Source organism: Carassius gibelio, chromosome B3 (assembly GCF_023724105.1).
Source record: "Carassius gibelio isolate Cgi1373 ecotype wild population from Czech Republic chromosome B3, carGib1.2-hapl.c, whole genome shotgun sequence".
Classification (NCBI taxonomy): Eukaryota; Metazoa; Chordata; class Actinopteri; order Cypriniformes; family Cyprinidae; genus Carassius; species Carassius gibelio.
In genome coordinates this window covers 33,311,911-33,335,795 of record NC_068398.1, presented here as the reverse complement: position 1 = coordinate 33,335,795, position 23,885 = coordinate 33,311,911, and the positions used below count along the sequence as shown (strand labels likewise).

The following is a 23,885-nucleotide window of genomic DNA, read 5'->3' as shown; positions in this document are numbered from 1 at the left end:
TATTATTACTCACTGTTTAACTGAATGAAAACTTGGGAATATAAAGAGATCTTGACTTAATTCAGAAATTGTTGAATGCTTTGGTTTATTGTATTCAGTATATCTATTATTATTTAAATAAAGGTCTCTGTTAATTAATAAATAATGAAACTGCTATCTAAAATCACAAAATTGCAAAGGTTTTGTGACAGACCTGTGACAGGTGTAACTTTTGATAAGGGTGAATTTGATGGGACAATAGCACACACAAACTACGTTGTGGTGTATTTATTGGTTTGATATCGATTTGCATATGAAACAAATGTGTTAATGCTTTTTCATCTAATTTCCCCTTTCTTCTCATCCACAGTGTGCTGTTTTGTGGTCCACAAAAGATGCCATGAGTTTGTTTCATTCTCCTGTCCAGGGGCCGACAAGGGCCCTGACACAGATGTGAGTAAATGCTTGTATTTCTCTTTCTTACACACACACACACACACACACACACACACACACACACACACACACACACACACACACACATGCACGTACACACTCACGCATGTTTGTTTTTCTGAAAACTGGGGACATCCCATAGGCGTAATGGTTTATATACTGTACAAACTGTATAATCTATGGCCCTACACCTAAACCTAACCCTCACAGACATTGTGCATTTTTACTTTCTCAAAAAACTCATTCTGTATGATTTATAAGGCTTTTGAAAAATTGGGACATGGGTTATGTCCTCATAAGTCACCCTCTTCTTGTAACACCTATGTCATAGCCATGTTATTATACAGAGTTGTGTCCTGATATGTCACAAAAACAAGAGCACACACACACACACACACACACATGCTCACATGCTCACACTGCAGTCAGCATGTTCTTTGTTACAGAGCTGTGTTTAGGTGTGCTTGAATTCAGTGTAATGCTGAACAAAACTGTCTTCTCTTCTCTCACCTCCTCCTGCTGTGGGGATATATATATGTGTGTGTGTGTCTGCTGTGAGGACAGCTGCTTGAGGTTTGAGTAGATGAGCACCGGGGGCCAGTAGTGGTCAAATATGACCTGTTGGCCCCTGCATGTCCCCTGAGTGCTGCTTACTCAGACATCCAGAAAAACCCACACAAACCCAGCTATGTGTGTTTTCTTTTAACTCTTCAGATTAGCCTCTCATTAGCATCTAAACCACACCAGGAAGATGCTTATGAGAGGTTAACATGCTTGTTCTGGTTGTTTTAATGGGTCCAAATTGCAGGCAAGATTGAAAGTACAGGCATGAATGAGTTCAGGAAGTATGCTCATCATGACAGCTGCAACACTAATAACACAACCCTTTCTGTTTGACTTTTGCCATTTAAGCAAGGAGTGCCTTTACCTTTAATCAATAGTACATTTATTCATCCTTATGTCATTCCAAAAGTTATGTGACTTTCTTTTTTTTCTTTGGAACACAAAAGGAGAAATTATGCAGACCGTGCATGTTGCTTTTTTCCATACACTGAAAAATTAACGAAAAATACTTACGCCTGCTTAAAATAGATTAAAATAAATGGATGTCACAAGATTACTTAATCATTGATGTAGGTCAACATCATATATTTACCATAAATAGAAGCTAAATAGACTAGTGATCATCAAATCCTTTAAACTGTTTATTTTACAGACTTTATTTTAAACCCTTCCCTTTTTTCACAAAACCATTTGCTCCCTAGAAACCATGTCAGTTTCGGTTGAAAATATTTAAGTTCAAGTGTTAGCATTATAAACACTGAATTAAAACCAGCTTATTAAATGACAAAAAAAATGAGCAATGTTGGAGTATAAATATAAAACAGGAATATATAACAGCTTGACAGTAAACAGTAGAAGTGTCTTATATTAATGTCCATTAAAGAAAGACTAAAAAAAAAAAAAAAAAAATCACATACAGACACTTTCTCCAAAACTTTTTAATTATTTAATTATGATTATTACTACAGAATTATTATGTAGTGTGTTCCAGGGGTTTTAAACATACAATATATATTTCAGACCTAGTGGAGTAATAGTGAATAGCAATATAGTAAGAAATTGTAATTGTGTAAAGATGCATACAGTAAGCTCATTAGTGAAATATCCATATAAATAATTTGCATTTACTACCAGACTAAAAAAAAGTTCAAGTTTACAGGTGCATAAGACGACGCTACGTCCCACTTCAAAATACACTATATTTTCACACTTTTGTGACTAATTACCTGTCAGCGTTTTTTGGGAAAACGATGAAAGTCAAGACTTTTAAAGTCACACTGAGGTTTTGCAGTGGATTGCCCAACATTGCATTCTTATATTTTTCATTGTTATTCTGTCTATTTCTGTGTGTCTGTGCTGTTGTCCAGTTGAAATTTCACTCCAAAATGGCGGCTGAACTACTGAAGTGACACCTAGTGGCTGTTACCCAAAAAACATCAGCATTTCACCTCTTGGTCTTCTATACTCTTTGGTTTCTTGGAGGGGTTGGAGACTCTCTTTGTGTTTGTGTTTGGGTAGGAGTCCGAGGGTCAGAGCTGCTGAAGTTCAACTCCTGGTGGGAGCATGTGCTCCATCATGACCCTAAAGCTGAATCCATCCAGCCCTGTCATCATGGGCTTTCACATCTCTTTTCTCTGTTCCCCTTGCGCTTCATCCTTCTTTAACTGATGCTCGAACCCTCAAGACATGCGGATAAACCATCTCCACACATTTAAAGCTGCAGTGCGCTATTTCTGTGCCACAAAAATGTGAGTTGCATGTGTAAGAACCTGCCGGCTATGCTAGGGTGGTGTGGGTGGCTGATGAGTGTTTTTATTCCATTGTGTTGAATTTATGAGTATACACTTGGTCTTACGTAGGAACTTGGTAGGCGTAATAACTTTCCTTTTATTTTCTTCAATGAACTCACTTGGCCATGACCACATGTGGAACTGTCACCTCAGACTTTTGTCCTACCAACTTTTCTTATTTATTTTGTATTTTTTACTGTGCAAAATACAGAATTGAGTATAATAAGAATAAAATCCATTGGTAGGGTTTGGCTTTAGAGTGGTTTTTAACACATTGCTTTATTTGGTTGTTATGTAGATCAAAAAATGGCACTATATCTATATTTCTATATTTTGGTATAGATTCACCCACAAATGGAAATTCTGTCATTAATAACTCACCCTTATGTCGTTTAGTACCTGTAAGACCTGTGTTTCTCTTCTGAACACAAATGAAAAGCTTTTTGATGAAATCCGAGAGCTTTCCCTTAAATACTATTTGTGTGAACATGTGTGATCTACAAATGCAAGAAAATGTAAATAAGAAGCTCGGTGTGTCAAATAAATACATTTATAAATTATAATGTAATATTATTATTTTTTTTTTTTGAAGAAAGACATTATATTATATGAGAATAAAACGAAATACTTGATTATGTATTTTGAACACTTCGAAATACTGTCTCTTAAGGTATTTAATTACAAATTACTTTAAATTCCTTTTGTCCAGCAAAATACAAACTACAAAATGCGTATTTCAAAGACATTTAATTAAAATACTGTCCATATATATGTGTGTGTGTGTGTGTGTGTACACAGTAAAACCTAAATTTATTCAGACACCTTCAGCATTCTCATTATCACAGTTTATTTGATATTGTTTAGAAAATAAAAATATAAAATAAAAATAATTTTATAAAAATAAATAATAAAATATGACATGAACTCAGAGTTAAACTGTGTCAAAATAATTTCATCTTGTTAATCACAAATTAATTACAGTAAAAAAACAAAATGTAATTCAGACACCTTGAAAATTGCTCACATTATCACAGTTTATTTGCTATAGTTTAGAAAATGCAAATAAAATATGAGATCTGTGTCAATACAAATTCATCTCGAGGATGTTTTACCATCCACAAGGATACACATTTGACCTTTGAACTTTACAGAACTGTATCTGTCTTGCATCTATGCTCCTTCAGCTGTTCATTCCCATTGCAAACCCTTGTGCCAAAATGATTGTAAATGTGTTGTTTTTTAATGTCGTGATTTTGTATAGAAGCATCTGTTTGAGGTGAGCTTCAAACAGATCTACAGGGTTGTGCGTCACAATCAGATCAGTGTGTTTCTGCATTTCATATGCGGCTTTGATTTTCACATGTGGATTAAATTGGAACAAATGATCTGTCAAGTCCCCAGTGATTCTCTGTCTCTTTTTTCTCCAGAGTCTCTGAACATATTGATATATTCATTACTGGACTCTACTGGGGCTGGACGTTGTGCATCTTTCAAGTCATTAGTGAGAACTGTTTATACATGAGCACTTTAAACACACACACTCTCTTGCACTTGGTTAAATAGTGTTATTTTATAGGCTGCTTAAAACAACAAGATGCATGATATGATAAATTATACTTTTTTATCATTATGCTGTCTCTCTGAACCCCCTGCTGCTGCTTACAGTTGTTGGTGTTATTGTTTTTAAGTCAGTTAATGCAACAATATAAAGTCCTGTTAGTAACATGCTGTGTCTGGGAAGCTATTTTGATAAGCCAAATTACAAATGACAGTAGTGTAGCAAAACTCATATCATGCAAGTGATTAGACACCAGATTGTTGATGCTCCAAAATGCGTATACATTACAACAATGTCGTAAAACTCCCATCTCATATAATGTGGGTACATTATATGCAGTGGTGGAATGTAACGAAGTATTTGTACTTCGTTACTGTACTTAAGTAAATTTTTACGTATCTATACTTTACTTAAGTAAAAAAATAATGCATACTTATACTTTTACTCAAGTAGATTTTTCAGCAATTATCTGTACTTTCTACTCCACTACATTATTAAAATGCGTGTCGTTACATCCTTCCGAATCTTGCATAAAAAATTTTTTGGTCGACTGACGTTTTGGCGTTGCTGGCCAATGCACGTTGAAACAAATCGGAGATCTGATTGGCCAAAGAACTCACGCGCTCAGCGCGTGTTTTGAAACAACACAAGCGGAACTGATGTAAATCGAAGATATTATAATATTTGTTTGACGTAAGTTAGTGGTAACTCTTACCCTAACAGGGCAACTTCTTTAGCTGGTTATTAGCACAGCGAGACGATAGCTTGCTAGTTACATTTTTGGAGATGAGCAAACTACTGCTTTATCTGTACATTCGTAGTTGGCTAAAATAGCTGTTTGTTTTGACTCGATGAAAAAATGTTAAAACTATTTATACGGCGTCGGCTCCTAGCTTCTTTACCATACAACATTGGGTATTTATTTGACATTCACAAGTAAGCATGCAGGCAAAACTATATCTTGGTTTGATTCGATTGTGAACAATTTTGAACTATGACAGTGGTTTTTCGTCAATATCATGATATTATATATATATATATACAGTACAGGCCAAAAGTTTGGAAACATTACTATTTTTAATGTTTTTGACAGAAGTTTCTTCTTCTTATCAAGCCTGCATTTATTTGATCAAAAATACAGAAATAAATGTAATATTGAGCAGAATAATATTGTGCAGAATAAACTGGTCATACAAATTTGATTAAAGTGTTCAGAATAACACTCACCTGTGTACTTTTGAGTTTTTTTTTTTTACTGCTCTTAATAGTATAGTAAAAATAAAATAAATTCTATGTCATAATAAAATAAATTGTACGTCATAATTGGCTTAGCCTAATTATTATTTAATGAGTAATAAGTAAATAACCAGATTTTTACAGTGTCAGTATTGCACAACAACTCTTTCCAGTACACAATAGATATTGTTTGTGATTGTTACAATTGAACAGCCCAGACATTGAGACAACTGATTGTACTTTTACTTAAAAAAATACTTTAAAGTAAATTTAAAAGTATGTACTTATGACTTTTACTTAAGTAAGATGTTGATGTAGTAATTATACTTTTACTTAAGTATATATTTTGCAGGGTAGTTGTACTTTTACTTAAGTACTAAACTTAAGTACTTCCTCCACCACTGATTATATGTAAATTTTAGTTGCATGCACTTATAAATGTAACTTTATATAGAGCTTTGGGATAATTTTCAACATTGCATTTTGAATTTGATATAAAAAAAAATTAGATATTATGTAACCATCATAATTTAGCAAAGAACTTGACTACTATACAGTTACTGAAAAGTTGATAATTATTTCTAAATGAGACTCCCTGAAAAAAAAATAGAATAATGAGATGCCTAAAGATTCCCCACCTGTATCTATTACAAGAAAAGCTAAGCTGTTTTGACTACCTCTGAGCTACTGTTCAACACTGGTTGCATAAATCAGAAGATAAAGTAGGCAAAGAAATCCTATAGTCTAATTATTGTAATCTGGAATACTGCACTTTTCCCAGTGTGTCATTTACTCTGAACGTTTGCGTTTTTTCAGCTGTGAAGTCATAGTTATGTGATCGTTCTTCTCACTGAGGCAGAGCAGTCTAATTGACATGACAAAAGTACAATGTGATTTTACAAGTACTCTTTATTCTCTCTCCACCTCACTGCTCACATACAGATGGAGCTTTGGCCTCTCAATTTAAAGAAGCTAAGACCACCACTGTTTAGCCAGATTTCATATAGTTTCATCCCCTGAAAGCACATCCATGAACCACTCAGATGTAGTATCTGCACTCGGAACTGGAAAGCATTTGCTTTTTTCTAACAAGCTCAAGTCTGATTATCTTACTTCATATAACTTCAGAGGGTAGGCATGCACCAGTCATGCTTGCTTGTATTTATTAATTTAGGGCAAATATTTTATACAACATTATAGTAGATGTTTTATGAGTGTCTGATTCTTTTTTTAGATGACTCTTACAAAGCATTATGATATGCAGATGTGTAATTGCATAGGTTAACCATACTCCTCTTTAAGTGTCTTGATGGTTTTTAGAAGGACAGTGTCTGCACTGCTTTTATTTCTAGTTTTGTTATGTATAGGGGTTGTAGCATGAACTCCAGTCTAAAGGTCAGACTAATACATTATCTCAGCTGGCTGAATAAACATTAACCCAAGTGTGTTGTACGACATGTGATGAGTCGAGCCAAATATCAGTGGTCTGAAATTCACCAGACCTCCAGTTTAGTCCAAAGACATTCTGCAGTCACGACTGATCAATGTGCCTTCAGCAAAAACTGCTTGACATTTATATATGCACAAGTAAATCTACAACCCCCTGCTGAAGTTTTAGGAGTTGCAGCATATGGCAAGAGAAATCCTCTTCTAATGTCGTCAAAAAAAAAAAAAAAAATCAGACAATTTGGCATCATGTTTGTGTGTATTTCTGTATTAAGATGCAAAAGGGATCTGAATTCAAGAGCCATGCAGTGTTTGAGGCGCTTGTATGTCTGTGAGGTTTGGCTATGTGCCCTCAAAAAACTGGACCGAATTAAGTACTTTTTCGCGTCTTTGTGCTTTTCTGCTCTTCTTTTACACCCAGACTTGTACAAATGTTTATGGTTTATGACGGGTGTGCCTCATACGCACTGATAAACGAAGCTGTAGACACTTTGATCGCCACCTGGTGGCTGGCTGCCATACAGGTCATAAACCCGCCCTCTCCCTGTAAACGAATGGGACTTGAGTCAAAATTTAAAAAAAATAATAATTACACTTACAGTACAATTCTGCAAAAGATGGTTTTGGTAATTTAAGGTTGTTGTTTTTATGCTATATGTTCAATTATTCATTTGTGTGATAAGTTTGATTTTAGCTAGTAATTTGAAAAAAAAAAAAAAACGGGGCGTGTAGGTAGATGCATGTTTTCCAATGAGGCAATGCTGTGGAGAGTTTCATACTTTGTACAGTCGGTATCACAGAAAAAAATAAGTTGTTGAAAAAAATTAGTGATGACTCATGTTGCTTTTTTGAATCTAATATATTTAAACCATAGTTTACACCTATGCTGTTTGTATCTACACCCTCATAAAAAATAGTGCAACATTTTTAACTTTAAGAGAAAAACAGTTTGACACTGGGGCAGTACCCTTGAAGGGGGGACCTTTGTACCATCTTTACCCTTGAAGGGTTCATAATAGCACAGTAAGAGCACAAATTAGGACACGTTACTACTCTAAGGTGTATGTCCTTTAGGGTTAAAGAAGGTAGAAAGGTGTCCATTTGAGGGTACTGCCCCAGTGACAAGCTGTTGTACCCCTAAAGGTTACATTTTTTAACCTTTGTTCTGAAACTTTTTATAGTTCTGCTGGAGGTTTCGGTCACAGCATCCACATACAGACAGATGGAGGTCATGATCACTGTGATTTCATCAGAGCCACACGTTCTCTGAGTGTTATCTCAGAGTCGCAGCTCATTGACATCATCATAAACACATTGACGCATTGAAGACCCTAAATCTACTCACACAAACCCACCAGCTGAAGAGTCTGGCACAGTGAAATAACCCTCTATAATTCCTTAAGCTGGGACTGAACTACTCATCCATTGCTTGGGGGAAAAAAAAGATGGATTCAGTCTGTATGTTTTAAACAGTGTGGCTGGCACACAAACATTTTCTTTTCAGTAAATCTGACTTAATCCAGATGATTTCAGCAGTTTTTAGCTACACTTTCGGGTTTAGCCTCTATTCCATGGAAATATATTACCATTACCTTTTGATTGTGAATGTGGTGCTGCTTCTCATTTCCATTTCACAACAAAGTCTGTAATTTGTAAAGTTTACAATAGCACTCCAGTTCTCCTGCTGAAGCCCACAGCTTGTTGACATCAGCAAAGTAGCTCTGATGCAGCATTTAATACTCATACTCAGAACTGAAGCCTAAACCTAACAGCTTTAAAGCTGCTCATTTCCTGCCTTGCAGGCACTTCTGTTTCCTTTAGGAAATGCACATTTTGTGTTCTGGAGATAATTCTGGAATAAAGTAAAGCTTGATTTGGTGTGTTGTTGTGGACAGTATGTTTTAAGGAGAGTTTTGGTGATGTTGTGTGTTTGTGTTGTGTTGTGGGAATAGTCTATTCGGAGGTGTTTTAGAGGGGGAGGTGAAGCTCAGAGGAGTTACATAAACAGAAGTGCCACCCTCTCACTGCAGCGACAATAACAGAGACCAAGAGGACGATCTGCATCTGTGTGTGTGCCAGATTCTGCTGTGCTTTACTTAAGTGTGTTTGTCTATCACGGGTTAACATCATAACAGCAATGAATCCACTGATTCAACAGAACACACATCTACAATAATTATTCATGATTATAAGATTATATGTTTTCACATTAGAGTGGTAACCATGTTCAAACCAGTTATTCTGGTATTACAACTGGTTGGATGTCACAAGTTTAAATGAAACTGAAAGTTTATCGAAATTGTTAATTTACATATTTTAGTGATTAGTTAAACCAAAAAGAAAAGCATGTTCCATACAGTTTAAGATGCCATTTAGGTGACTATACATTATACAAGATGTATTATACAATATTCTATATGTTAGGATATTAATATAAGAACTGTTACTGTTGTTTTATGTCAAACTATATGCATACAAATTGTAGGACTTACCAATAAAATTAAATCAGAAACACCAAAATCCATCTTTGCACTGCTGTATATGAAGTGGAATTTAAGTGTATTTAAATAAGCTATTTCACTTAGCTCAAAGTTGGATTATATTTATTTAAACCATAAGATAGCTTATTTTGTATTCATTATTACTTTATTTTTAGGAACAAAGAATGTGACTGACTTTATGAATGGTTCATTGAATCATTCTCTCAACCTATTAGTTCAAAATACAGATTCATTCTGGAACAAAATACATATGTGTGTTTTGTTGTGGATTTGTCTGGAACTTATTTGATGGGTAAAAGAGCATATGCAAACAATTTTGACTTCAGGTCAATATTGTTGTACGATCTTAAATGCAAGTGACTTGCATTATGGGATAGTTCACCCAAAAATTCTATCATTAATTACTCAACCTCATGTTGTTCCAAACCTGAAAGACCTTTGTTCATCTTCGGAACTCAAATTAAGATATTTTTTATTAATTCTGAGAGCTTTCTGACCCTGCCATAGACACCAAGGGTCCTGACACGATCAAGGTTTAGAAACGTTACAAGAATTCATGTGAAATCAGTGGTTCAACCGTAATTTTCAGAAGCCATGAGAATACTTTTTGTGCGCATATATATATATATATATATATATATATATATATATATGTATGTATGTATGTATATATATATATATATATGCAAAATATGTATGCAGATACATTGTTTACATTTAGATCAAAGCGTAAAGAGCGTAATGAATGCGTACGGTGCGGCTCTAAGTATACTCTAAAGTAAAGTATGTGATACTCTACAAAATGGCGCTATAGGGTGACACGGAGACAAATTGTTAAATAAAGTTATGTTAGTTTTTCAAAAAGTATTCTCTTAGCATCGTAAAATTACAACCACTAATGGATTATTTGATTACTAATGGATTATTTTTATTAGTTATGTAAAATCAATAGCACTTTTTAAATCTGTTCATTTTTGGTGCCATTAATTTTCAAACATCTTACTGTCAGTACATTCATTCAGAAAAACATTTAATTTTGTCTGTCAAAACCTAAACCAGAGGTTACTGTGATGTAGTAACAGTGGCAAAATATTGTGGTGTGCAGAAATATGTGTATGTGAATATGCTATTCTATATTTTCTTATGGCCTTGAGTAGGTCTGTCGAGTGGGTTGACTGAAGGAGACACAAACCGCTTACAAACACTGTCTGTTTTTAACACAGAGCTCAGCATGTGTGAAACACACCACTTCTTATGCCTGGATCCTTTAGGAATCTCTTCTCAATGATCCTGAGATTTGCGAGCTCTCCCGAGGCATCAGAAAAACACACTTGCATTTTGAACATTCTGATGTGTTCCTTCCTGTTCGCTAATAAGTGTGAGCTCAGAAATATTGTACACGTTCCCTCAGGGTCATGAAAAAAGATACAGAACATCACTAAAAAACAAGGACTAAAATATGCCATGCAATTACCATGTTTTGTATAGACCAAAACTAAATTAAAACTAAACTAAACGTAGTTAGGTAACATCAGGTTCATGTACAGTAATCTGCTTCAGATAAGTCCAGGCATTAATCAGTAACCACAGTTCCATAGGTGGTTTAAAATGGAGCACATTTAACAAATTCCTCTTTGAATTATTAATATTATTAGAGCATGTGCTTATCTCATTAGTCAGGCTAAAGAAAGCAACACTGAGGAAACAGACGGCAGCCGCCCATGGGGCATGTTAAGAACAACCTGCTCCGTGGCAGAGTTGGGGCGTGAGTCCAGAGCATCATGGGTGGAGAAGAGCTAAATAAAACCGCTCTAGTGTTATAAGTGTACTTAATGTCTCAGATTTCCTCTCATTATCCTTTGTGGTTTCTCGGCGGGTTTATCCTCATGACTTTCATACATGATTACAGTCAATCAGCTGAAGTGCCTCATGCAGATTCACGAGCGCTGTTTGTTTGTCTCGTCAGTGTCTGTAATTATCAAGCTGTGCATTGATTTGTCAATTACTCCACTTTCAAACACTGCTGTGGTGTTTAAACATCTTTTTGTTGCCTTGGTTCATTTGTTTGCCATGTTTGTGTACACGTTCATGCCTTTGTGTCTGCTGGTGTCCCTTGTGAAAAAGAAGTACACTGTAGAATGTTTTTTTTTTTTTTTAAGTCCTTAATACAGAAATCATATATGTTTAAAGAATTCATTCCATGGTCTGACTGAATACTTGATTTTGATGACAGGTGTGTATTAAAACTTTTCAATTCACATGTAGTTCCAAATAAGTTTAATCACTGTTCAATACTAATGCACTGCTTTCACTGACACTCACACACACATCACTCTGAAAAATCACATTTTATTCATATTTCAACACTTAAAAGCTTCCAGCTTTTTCTTTAGCAAAACTAAGTCACAGCACTAGTACAAACAGAACAGATAGAGCAGCACCAGAGGTCATGGCAGAGAGACTTCATTAAACTGTCTATCTTTCAGTGCATATTTATTTCATATAAATTAATATATGAATATATGGTGATATACAAAGACCATTTCCAAAGTCAAGGTTAATTTTTTTACATACAGCTGAAATCAACTGTATCTCTTCTATAAGCAATAGCTTGTGTTATAACATTACTCACAGCAGCTCAATAAACATTTTCAGGTCTTGATTCACTTTTTGTAGCTCTTAGTGACTGTTAAAATGCAGCTCTCATGAATTGGGTGCAGAGAGGGTTATTGTTTGAATGTGAAATGTGGCTTGGAGGACGGTTGAGTCATGAAACTGTTGCAGCACAGGTTTAGTAATGCAGAGTAGCATTTCACTGACATTTAAATACCAAAATCAGCATCTACCTCTGTTCTTTTTAAATCACATGAAACAGACTCCATGTCGTAATTTTGAGCTGCGTTGTTAAAGCCCCCATAAAAGGTGTATGTCCGATTTAATTTCTTTAAGGTAATTAACAGGCTATCAAACACTGATGAACCCTGCTCTGTTGTGTAACCTTGTGAAAAGAAGTGCACTTAATTATATTGATTCTGCACTGATTGTAGTGTACTTCAAATCTTAAAATTGTATTAGAAAATGTACTTGCAGTTAGTAAAATATTAATTAAATAAAAGGTCAACAATGAGAATATACTTTCATGACTGATTAAAAGTGTACACTTACGAATGCTTTTAAAAAGTGTGCTTTTTAATTATTTTTCTTATATATATATATATATATATATATATATATATATATATATATAAACAACATATTTTTCATAAATACATACATTCATGTGTGTGTATTTATATATACTTAGTATATGTGTATGTACAGTGTATATTTGTTATGTAAACAAAACCTTTTATTTTGGATGTGATTAATCACGATTAATCGTTTGACAGTAGTACTTTAAATGCATGACATACTGTACCTGTACACATTTCAGCAGAAATGACAGTAAAGTTGAGTTTACCATACATGTTACTTGTAAAATTTATTTAAAGAAACAAAACAAAAACAAAGGATGACTATTTATTTTATTTATTCAATGAAATGCTCTCTTGAATGACAGTAATCCAGTTAGCCCCATAAAAAAAAACATATATTTTGTGTGGCTATTCAGAAATAGGCGTATTTTCAAGTCAAGTCAAATCAGGTCAAGTTATATATCTACCAAGAGAAAATGGTTTACAGAGTTTGAAAGGACCATCGTGATGAAATGACATTATGACATTAACACAGAGAGACAGTCTCCTGTCGTTCCTCTTCAGATTCACCATTTTAATTGCTGTGGGAATAAAATAGCCCCCTGATCTCTTCAGTCTTCCGCTTCAGTGCTTTTTAACAGCAACCCGAGGGTCAATCAATTCAAACATGGTTTAATCAAGATGTGATATAAAGACTTTTGGCTTAAAAAAAGAAAGAAGGGAAAATAAAGTGTTATTTCCCTCGCTTGTGCCATGTACATCTTCCTGTTTCAATAGAAATATGTCAACACACAAAGACAACTGCTTATCAATCCATAGACTCTTTAAAACTTGACGTTAGGAAAAGCTTACAGTGCTTTTGTAGAGAGATTCAAGAGCTTGTGTTACCCAGTGTGTTTGTTCATGCGCCACAATTATCTTTCTGTTGATTAGCAGAGAGACTCATTAGCCGTATGACTGGATCATTTCAGAGACAGATATATATACAGTCCTGTGTGCTGAAAGCATGTTCTCACAGTATAACGAATGCATTTGTCATGGATGATTATTAGAGTCAGATTAGCATTATTCACTGGGAAGAGGCATTATATCATTGCTGTTTATTGTCTGATATCTGTGCCTTTTCATGACCTGTATGGAATTGTACTCTTCATTGGGATTTATGAAAAGGGCTCTTTATATATCAACACAATAGATGAGAGATAACATGGTCTATAAAATCTTGTGTGCATTAGCATTTCCTAGATACTGCTTTCTGCCATCATTATGTATGGGCACTCAGGTCTGGATGAAGACATTTTTGAGCCAATCATCTGGTCTTTTGAGAAAAATAATGCTACAATAAAATAGATTGGCTTCTGGCACCAGAAACACTGAAGACTCCTGAGCTGAAAAGAGGCAAGGATCTAATTGCAGCATTATTTTAAATAGGAAGATAATTCAAAACTATAAGCACAACACATTCTCATCAAGACTTCTGTGAAACACTTGGATATTAATGGCAAAACCTTAACTTGATGACCTGGATGTCGATCGAAGTTCATCTTGAAGCCATCTCGATCCTCTAAATGCAATGTGATTAGTGATCAAGAATATACATTACTGAGGCTGTCTCAAAAAAGTAACCATTACATTACATTTCAATGTAAGAAGGGAATTACAATAATTTACACCTTAAGAGGAATAACTGTCAGCTTTCTATAACATCTTATAATGGTTACTTTTCTGAAATGAGCCTTCCTGGATGACGTATTCAGATGATTTTTGGCATTTGTTTTTATTCTTGTCATCAGCGGATAAGCATCGTAAGGGAGACTTTTTTGACACCACTTAGAGCAGAGACACAAATGCTCATTATATATATATATATATATATATATATAATGTTTTTTTTTTAGACACGAGCACCAGCACAAATGCCCTTGAGCTTTTGCTCTTGTGTCTGAATGAGAAAGAAAGGGAGTTTCTGTTGCATGTGTAATTCTCCTACTATTGGACTATGAATCCTGGCTTGGTGTTACATCAGGGTTCTCAAGAGCATCTTCTTTTGTTATTCTTCTCTGATGTACGGAAATGATGAAAGGAGGTGACAGGTAGTGGTTTAACCTCTACTATACGGTCTTTGAGACATCTTTAGTGTGTAGTATATTATTGGAGATGTATGTAAGGTGTATTAAGCTGAAGGGGGTGTGCAAGAGGTTGTGAACTGTACAGTATATGGAGTGTGGGCTCCTTGTCCCTTACTCCACCACTTAATCTGCTGCTGTGCATCTCCAGAAAAAAATGCAGTAGCAGTTTAACTTTGAGCCACAATTTTAAAGAAATATTTTAAAATCTGTTTAAATGGAAGCTATTGTCTGAGAATGAATCAGAGCATCATTAAAAAAAAACATCTTTGCACCTCACACATTGAACATATGAACTCTCTTTCCTCAGAAACAAGACAGTTTAAAAATCTCACTCTGCTTTGAAACCTAGTGAGCTACACTATCTATATAGTCAGCTCCTATACCAGATGAATCCTCATGAGTTACATTATTGACTGAAGTGATTGAACTGGAAGACACTTGGCTAGAGCTCGACTCACAGTTGATTCAAATAGGCCACTGTCTGATGATGATTGATACATCACTGTAGTCTGATTTACAAATGAATAACTGGAAAGAACTCTTAAAAATGTTCACTCTTTGACTGCTCTCTACTAATTTACTGGCTCAACACAGTTTCTGCCCAACTGTCGTACAACATTAATGAGAGGGTTGAGTTAACAGTTGTCTTAAAGTGGACCTATTATGCTAAATTCACTTTCACATGTTGCTTGGACATAAATGTGTGTTGGCACCCTATAATGATAAAAATTCACCCACTCCTTGTTTTAATCCCCATAAGTAAAAAGCAGCGTCTCCCAACTACTGTACCTGTTTTCACAAGGCCACAGGCCTTGTCCACGAAAGTTGACAGAAACTGCTCTTTTAACACAGAACTGCCCTGGGGTGCGTTCCAATACACAACATAACTCACTGATTAACCACCATAGTATGATGCACTGTTGTCGAAACAAACTAGCTAGTTATGACTGTTTCCTGAACACGGTTGCATCGCCGTCGTTTGAACCACATTAGTTCAACAACATAGGGCCATTGTTAATGACGTCACACGCATGTGGTGGAGCAATAAATTCTGCTATTTAACCAATTAGACATCTCATTAGATGTTGCTGTACTGAACACAGCACCTGATGATTAATTTACTAGATTTGTTCCCTGTCATTTTGCTTTATTTGATGTTTGATTCATCGCGGGTTCCCTCGTGCGTCATACTCCGGGGTTCCCTTAGGTATTTGTGCACATGCACACTCTTCAAAAATGGCACTTTTAGTTGACGCTCAAACATACATGGATTAAAATGTATTTTTATTGAGATATAATGTAATATATATGTTGTGTGGTTGCTTGTTTCATTTGTGTTGTGGCTTGTTTCCATTGTGTTTTGGAGATTGCGTTGTGTTGTGGCTTGTTTCCGTCAGAGGTGTCAAGTAACGAAGTACAAATACTTCGTTACTGTACTTAAGTAGAAATTTGGGGTATCTATACTTTACTTGAGTGATTATTTTTCAGCCGACTTTTTACTTCTACTCCTTACATTTTCAGGCAAGTATCTGTACTTTCTACTCCTTACATTTTAAAAATAGCTTCGTTACTGCTATTTCATTTCGGCTTGTTTTCATTCCGGCTTGTCATCATTCAAAAAAAAAAAAACCTATCCAGATAAATCGCGCCATCCGGATGGAGTGAATTTGATTGTGGTTGGATGAGAAGTATAAACATATACCATTCCGACACCCTATTGGTCCATACGCGATCCATCACACCTGCACATGACACAAATCACATCACAGTCCAGCCAGGACATAGACAGTTTTGGGTTCGTTTATCAAAATATATTTCTTAAAAGTAGGGTTGGGTATGGAACCGGTATCCGATCCCCTCAGAGTCAGTCCGCTTAAATTTCACATGAAACCAGCGTCAGACCGGTCTCTTCCCGTCTTTCTGCGCGCTCTTCAATCCGCAGAGGCGCAGACCGCGAACGGAGCAGCGCATGCGCACTTAAACAAACAGAGGACACAAGGTATGTGTTTATCGATAGATTGTTAGAATATCCATATCTGTGCAGTTCTTTGTCATAAATACAGTTTACAAAAGGTCACGAGGTAGCAGTCGGTTTCTCATCTGTAAAGTTTTTGCTCATCACACCACAGCCGTTTCCTCCAGCGAAAATCTAGCCCTTAACACATATGAACGAACACATACTTTAATTACACTTACTTAAATATACTTAATTTAATCATACGTACTTTATACATACACTACTGTGCAAAAGTCTTAGACACATTAGTATTTTCACTTAAAAGAATGGTGTTCGGACAGTTATTTATATATTTTGCTGTAGTGTGTCAGTATAAAATATCAGTTTACATTTCCAAACATTTATTTTGCCGTTGTCAGACTGCTTGTGCATTCAAAATCGCACTAGATTATTATTCAAATTAATGGCAAACTGATATTTCCTACTGACACACTACAGCAAAAGATATAAATAACTGGCTTAAAACCCTTTTTGGGGAGAAAATACAAATTTTTCCATAAGACTTTTGCACAGTACTGTATTTTAAAAACGACATTGTTGCTACTTTATAAAGAATGACCATACAGTAATTCACAGAACTGATTTAAGACAGTGACAGACAGCACTCATGTTAACTAAATATCAGAGTGAGTGACAGAGATACAGTAGAAATATTATGTGTGGTTTTGTATTAAATAATGACCCAGATTGTGAAATACATTTATTAGCCTTAGATTAAGGGAAGCACAACTTGCACAACAAGCTATGGATTTATTTTAAATATTTGTAATGTTCTTTAAAGTTATCCATAGTTTTTTTGTGGTTCTTTTTTTTAAAGTATCAAAGTAGTTCAGGCACCGTTTAGGAGCCGGTACCGTTTTAAAAGTATTGAAAAGGCACTGGACCCTACTTAAAAGTTATTATTTCTCACTGGCTCATTTACCAAATGAGTGCTTTTTCTTCGTCCTCCACAAATTAAGCTACTGTAGGTAGTTCGGTTGCGAGACTTTTTAATAAATTAGCGTTTTCGATTGACGATGCGATTGACAATGTTGTGATAAGTAGGCTATACCAACTTTGTAACTCGTTACCCTCCGAACACTGGACATAGCAGACGTATGTACAGAATACAAGAAGCTATCAATCAAGAAAGTATCAGGATTATGATTTCTTTTTCAGTTTTAGTTTTTGATTAATCACTTGGATTAATCATTCATTTTGACAGCACTATAATGTTTACTGTAAATAGACAACCATACAAGTGTAATTGTTACTAAGCCTGCACCAATGTTCTTGTCCATTGCCCTCGCAGATTCCTGCAGCTAATCTTGGATGTACATAAATTACATTCCATTAAAAGTTATTGATGACAAGCCTCTGAAGTTTGACTTTTTGCACCATAACAATACCTATTGGCAACTAGTCATCATATCTCTAGTCCTTTAATGTATTTGCATTGTACTAAAGTGTGTTCATTTTAAATGGGCATATATGCGGCTGATGAAGACCTGAAGGTCGAAACGTTGCTTGATTAAATTCCTCTGGAGCAGTAGTTTTCAGTGTTCAGACTTCACTTCATTATTTGTCTATATCATTTAGTTGTCTTGCACCTGCGTCCTAATTGGATGTTTGGGATGTGCACACCATTTTTGTATTTTCATATATGCGGCTGAAACAGGAAGCCTAGTGCATCCCAAATTTTTCAACATGAACATTTTAATATAACATTATAGTCATTATGGCCTATGGCCTTTAGAAAAATGTCTTTTTGAGGAGGTGGGGTAGTGTACAATAGGCCCCTGTGGTGCGGCCTAAGCTTTTGTTCTTAATGGCATTTTTTTCCCCTTACATTACTTTTACTTTTATACTTTAAGTAGTTTTTTAAACCAGTACTTTTACACTTTTACTTGAGTAAAAAGCTTGAGTTGATACTTCAACTTCAACAAAAGTCTTTTTAAACCCTAGTATCTATACTTCTACTTGAGTAATGAATGCCAGTACTTTTGACACCACTGGTTTCCGTTGTGCTAATTTTACTGTGTTCTGGCTTGTTTCCATTGTGTTTTGGAAATTTCATTGTGTTGCTTATTTCCGTGGTGTTGTGGAGATTTTGTTGTGTTTGTGGCTCGTTTCCTGCAGATTTCATTATATTGTGCACTACTGGGCCACTGTACTATTCATTAGTAACTTATTATCATGCACATTACTAACATATTGTCCCAACCACACCTGCTACACTCCCAGGATCGGACACTCACGCCACACCCACTCGTCCCCAATCACCAGAATTCTAAACACCTGTGCATCATCACCAGCACCACATATAAAGCCACCAGTCACCAGCACTCAGTGTCTGGTTTTGCACCGATCTCCTCACTACCCTGATACGCCTTTCGTCTACCTACCTGATCTGCCTTACCCTCTTCATCCTCATCGGAATTCCCGCTACCATCGTCTTCGTCTGAGTCACCATCTGTACCACCATTCACCTAAAGGAAAGTTGTGTTGTCTCAGTGTCTTCCACGTGTCAAGATTCACCTGTGTCTGAAACCTCTGATTTAAATTAAATACTGTTTCACTGAATCCTCTGTGTCCTCGTCTGTGTCTGACAGAAGACCAGACCAAATGCAGAGCTCTCCAGATACAGGCGAGGACCGCACCGCGGATCCCTTCACTGAACTGGTTCACGCTGTACGGTCCTCACTAATACAACAAACTCAACTTTCTGCACCTACTGTCAACAGTTCCATTACCGCTACACCGCCGGTCACTTCTTCAGTTGCCCCTGCGAGTCCCATGGCCAAACCTGCGACATACAGCGGCACGGCGGAGGATTGCAGCGGGTTCCTACTACAGTGTTCCCTCTACATGGAATCCAACGCTCATTTATTCACCACTGAACGCAGTCGAGTCGCATTCATCATCAACCTGCTCTCAGGTAAAGCTCTTCAATGGGCTCAATCTCTCTGGGACTCTTAACTCCTCAGCCATCGGATCAGTCACAAATTTCTGTTCTCAGTTAAAATCCGTCTTTGGTCAACAAACTTCGGCATTATCTGTCCATGATCAACTATTTACAATATGCCAACAGAGAGATGAATCCGTGAGTGATTATGCAGTACGCTTCCGTACACTCGCTTACATAAGCGGCTGGAATGAAACTGCCTTAATTACAGCATATCGCCACGGTTTGTGTGACAAGGTACAAGGGTTGATTGTGGTATATGAAGACTCACTGGGACTTGAGTGTCTAATCCAAAAATCCATTAGAGTTGCCCAGAGACTCACTGCCTGTCATCAGCTCACTCCCGCTGTACTTCCTCCGCCCGCTATACCATCTGTCGCTCCTCCAGCACCTGAGCCCATGCAAGTGGATTCTAACCACCTATCCACATCGGAACGTCAGCGGAGGATTAACACCGGGCTGTGCCTCTACTGTGGGGGAGATGGACACCTCTTACCATCCTGTCCAGTACGACCTCCACGCCCAGCGGTGAGTACCATCCATATTCCACCTCTAACTGCTCCTTTGACTAAAACCTGGGTTACTCTAAGACATCACCATTCTTCTGTTTCAGTACAAGCCCTCATCGACTCCGGTTCGGCGGGGAACTTCATCAACCGGCAAACATTAACTCGTCTAAATGCCAAACATCATCGAAGCCCCGTCGAACTCAAAATAACGACGATACAGGGAAAACCGCTGGGCAAGGGTCGTGTCCACTATTTCTCCCCCACAATCATCCTCCCCGTGGGACTCCTGCACGAGGAAGACATCACGTTTATGGTGCTGGAGGAATCCACCGCAGACATCATCCTGGGACGCCCCTGGCTCAATCAACACCAACCTCACATCCATTGGCCCACTGGTGAGATCCTGAAATGGGGACAATCCTGTCATCTTACCTGTATCACTCCCCCAGCTAAAATTCCCAAGGTCATTCCTCCCATTAAGAAGTCATCCCTACCGGTCCAGTCAACATCAGTGGAAAGCCCCGACACCAAGGCTGATCATATCATCCCTCCTGAATATCGGGCGTTCCAGGATGTGTTCAGTAAGCGGTTGGCAACGAAACTTCCACCACATAGGCCATGGGACTGCGCCATCGACCTCCTGCCTGGAGCAACCCTTCCTAAAGGACGAGTCTATCCACTGTCCATCCCGGAGCAGAAGGCCATAGAGGAGTACATACAGGAAGCCCTCGCTCAGGAGTTCATCCGACCATCTACTTCCCCTGCCGCTTCCAGCTTTTTCTTCGTGGCCAAGAAGGACGGAGGCTTGAGGCCGTGTATCGACTATCGCCACCTAAACTCTCAAACCATCAAATTCAGCTATCCCCTTCCCCTGGTCCCAGCGGCATTAGAACAACTACGCGGAGCCAAGATCTTCACAAAACTGGACTTGAGGAGCGCCTACAACTTAATCCGCATCCGGAAGGGAGACGAGTGGAAGACTGCTTTCATTACTCCTTCCGGGCACTATGAATACCGGGTCATGCCGTATGGGTTATCCAACAGTCCATCCGTCTTCCAAAATTACATGAATGAAGTCTTCAGAGAATACCTTAACCAGTTCGTAATTGTCTACATCGACGACATCCTCATCTACTCCACTTCCAAGGAGGAACACATCCAACATGTCACACTCGTACTCCGAAAACTCCGGGAGCACCATCTCTACCTCAAATCTGAAAAGTGCGAGTTCCACACGCCCTCAGTCCAGTTCCTGGGATACATCATCGACCCACAAGGCGTGAAGATGGACCAGGGGAAGGTGGACGCCATTACACACTGGCCTCAACCTGGTTCCATTAAAGAACTCCAACGCTTCCTGGGCTTTGCCAACTTCTACAGAAGATTCATCAAAGACTACAGTTTACTCAGCTCCCCTCTAACTTCTCTCCTCCGGAACCGGCCCAAGTCTCTGTCCTGGAATCCCGAAGCCACTGAAGCTTTCCACCTACTCAAGCAGGCCTTCAAGACTGCTCCGATCCTAGTCCACCCTGATCCCAAGCAACAGTTCATTGTGGAAGTAGACGCCTCATCAACCGGGGTCGGAGCAGTCCTATCCCAGCGGCAGGGGGATCCTCCAAAACTCCATCCATGCGCCTTCTTCTCGAAGAAGCTATCCCCGGCGGAGCAGAATTATGACATCGGTAACCGTGAACTACTGGCCATCAAGCTGGCTCTGGAAGAATGGTGTCATTGGCTGGAGGGAGCCCAGTTCCCTTTCGAGGTAATAACAGACCACCGGAACCTGGAATACCTCCGTGAAGCTAAGAGACTGAATCATCGCCAAGCCAGATGGGCCTTGTTCTTTACGAGATTCAACTTTAAGGTCACTTATCATCCTGGCTCCCAGAACAATAGAGCCGATGCCCTCTCCCGTCTTCATCAAGCAGATCCTGAACCCGAATCTCCGGAACCAATCCTCCCTCCAGCCATGATTGTAAGTCCTATCCAATGGAATATTGATCATCTGATTGAACAAGAAAACCTTCAACACCCTGCTCCGCCGGGAGGTCCAGGAGGGAAACTCTTCATCCCTCCTCAACATCGGATTACCCTCCTGGACTTAGCTCATACCTCTCCGGGATCTGGACATCCAGGCAGGAGGCGGACCCTCTCGCTCCTTCAACAACGTTACTGGTGGCCATCGATGGCTCTGGATACTGTCCGCTACCTCAAGGGATGCTCCGTCTGCGCCATAGCAGACACCCCTAGAAGACTCCCGGAGGGTAAACTGGTGCCTCTGCCCATTCCTGAACGGCCATGGACCCATATAGGTATAGATTTCATGACTGACCTCCCTCTTTCTCAAGGCTACACCTGTGTGCTGGTAGTTGTTGACAGGTTTTCAAAGTCATGTAAACTCATCCCTCTCAAAGGGCTTCCCACTGCATTCGAAGCGGCAGAGGCACTGTTCCACAATGTATTCCGCCACTTTGGCATTCCTGAGGACATCGTCTCCGACCGGGGTCCCCAGTTCATCTCCAGAGTCTGGTCTGCTTTCTTCCGTCTTCTAGGGGTGTCAGTCAGCCTCTCTTCTGGATACCATCCACAGACCAACGGCCAGACAGAGCGTAAGATACAGGAGCTTGGGAGGTTCCTGAGGATATACTGCCACCGTAACCAGGACTGTTGGAGCCAGTACCTACCCTGGGCCGAATACGCTCAGAACTCCCTCCAGCAATCCACCACCGGGCTCACCCCCTTCCAATGTGTCCTCGGATACCAGCCTCCACTCTTCCCATGGTCAGGTGAGCCCTCGGAGGTCCCAGCGGTAGATCACTGGTTCCGACAGAGTGAGAGGGTCTGGGACTCGGCTCACGTGCATCTCCAGCGGGCAGTGCGGAGGCATAAGGAACAAGCGGACGCTCTTCGAAGACCTACACCGCAATACCAACCTGGACAGCGAGTCTGGCTCTCGACGAGGGATATCCGCCTCCGGCTGCCCTGCCGTAAGCTGAGTCCCCGATACATCGGACCATTCACAATTGAACGGCAACTGAATGAAGTGACCTATAGACTCCAGCTACCTGCACAGTACCGCATCTCACCCTCATTCCATGTTTCACTCCTCAAACCCTTCACTGAACCTTTGTCTCCTCCATCCACAGAGCCTGGTGATGATGCCGTACCTCCTCCTCCAGCCATCGAAGAAGATAATGACATCTTCCGGGTTAGAGCTATCCTCGACTCTCGACGACGGGGTCCTCAATTGGAGTACCTTGTAGACTGGGAGAATTACGGCCCGGAGGAGCGTTGCTGGGTTAATCGTAACGACATCCTGGACCCCAGCCTTCTCACTGACTTTCACCGAGACCATCCAGACCGCCCCGCTCCCCGTGGCCGAGGTAGACCCCGTCGTCGTACAAGATCCCAGCCGTCAGGAGCCGCCCGTGGAGGAGGGGGTACTGTCACAACCACACCTGCTACACTCCCAGGATCGGACACTCACGCCACACCCACTCGTCCCCAATCACCAGAATTCTAAACACCTGTGCATCATCACCAGCACCACATATAAAGCCAC

The 23,885-nt window shown here is 38.7% G+C and overlaps 1 protein-coding gene across 2 annotated transcripts in view; it reads left to right on the top strand.

Annotated features, from left to right (window-relative positions):
• Window positions 1-23,885, top strand: part of prkcab (protein kinase C, alpha, b) — a 200,681-nt gene that overhangs the window by 86,569 nt on the left and 90,227 nt on the right. For both annotated transcript variants that reach the window (XM_052552585.1, XM_052552584.1), the window contains exon 3: window positions 350-432. In XM_052552585.1, coding sequence (XP_052408545.1) covers window positions 350-432 — 83 coding nt within the window. The remainder of the gene's footprint in view (window positions 1-349; window positions 433-23,885) is intronic.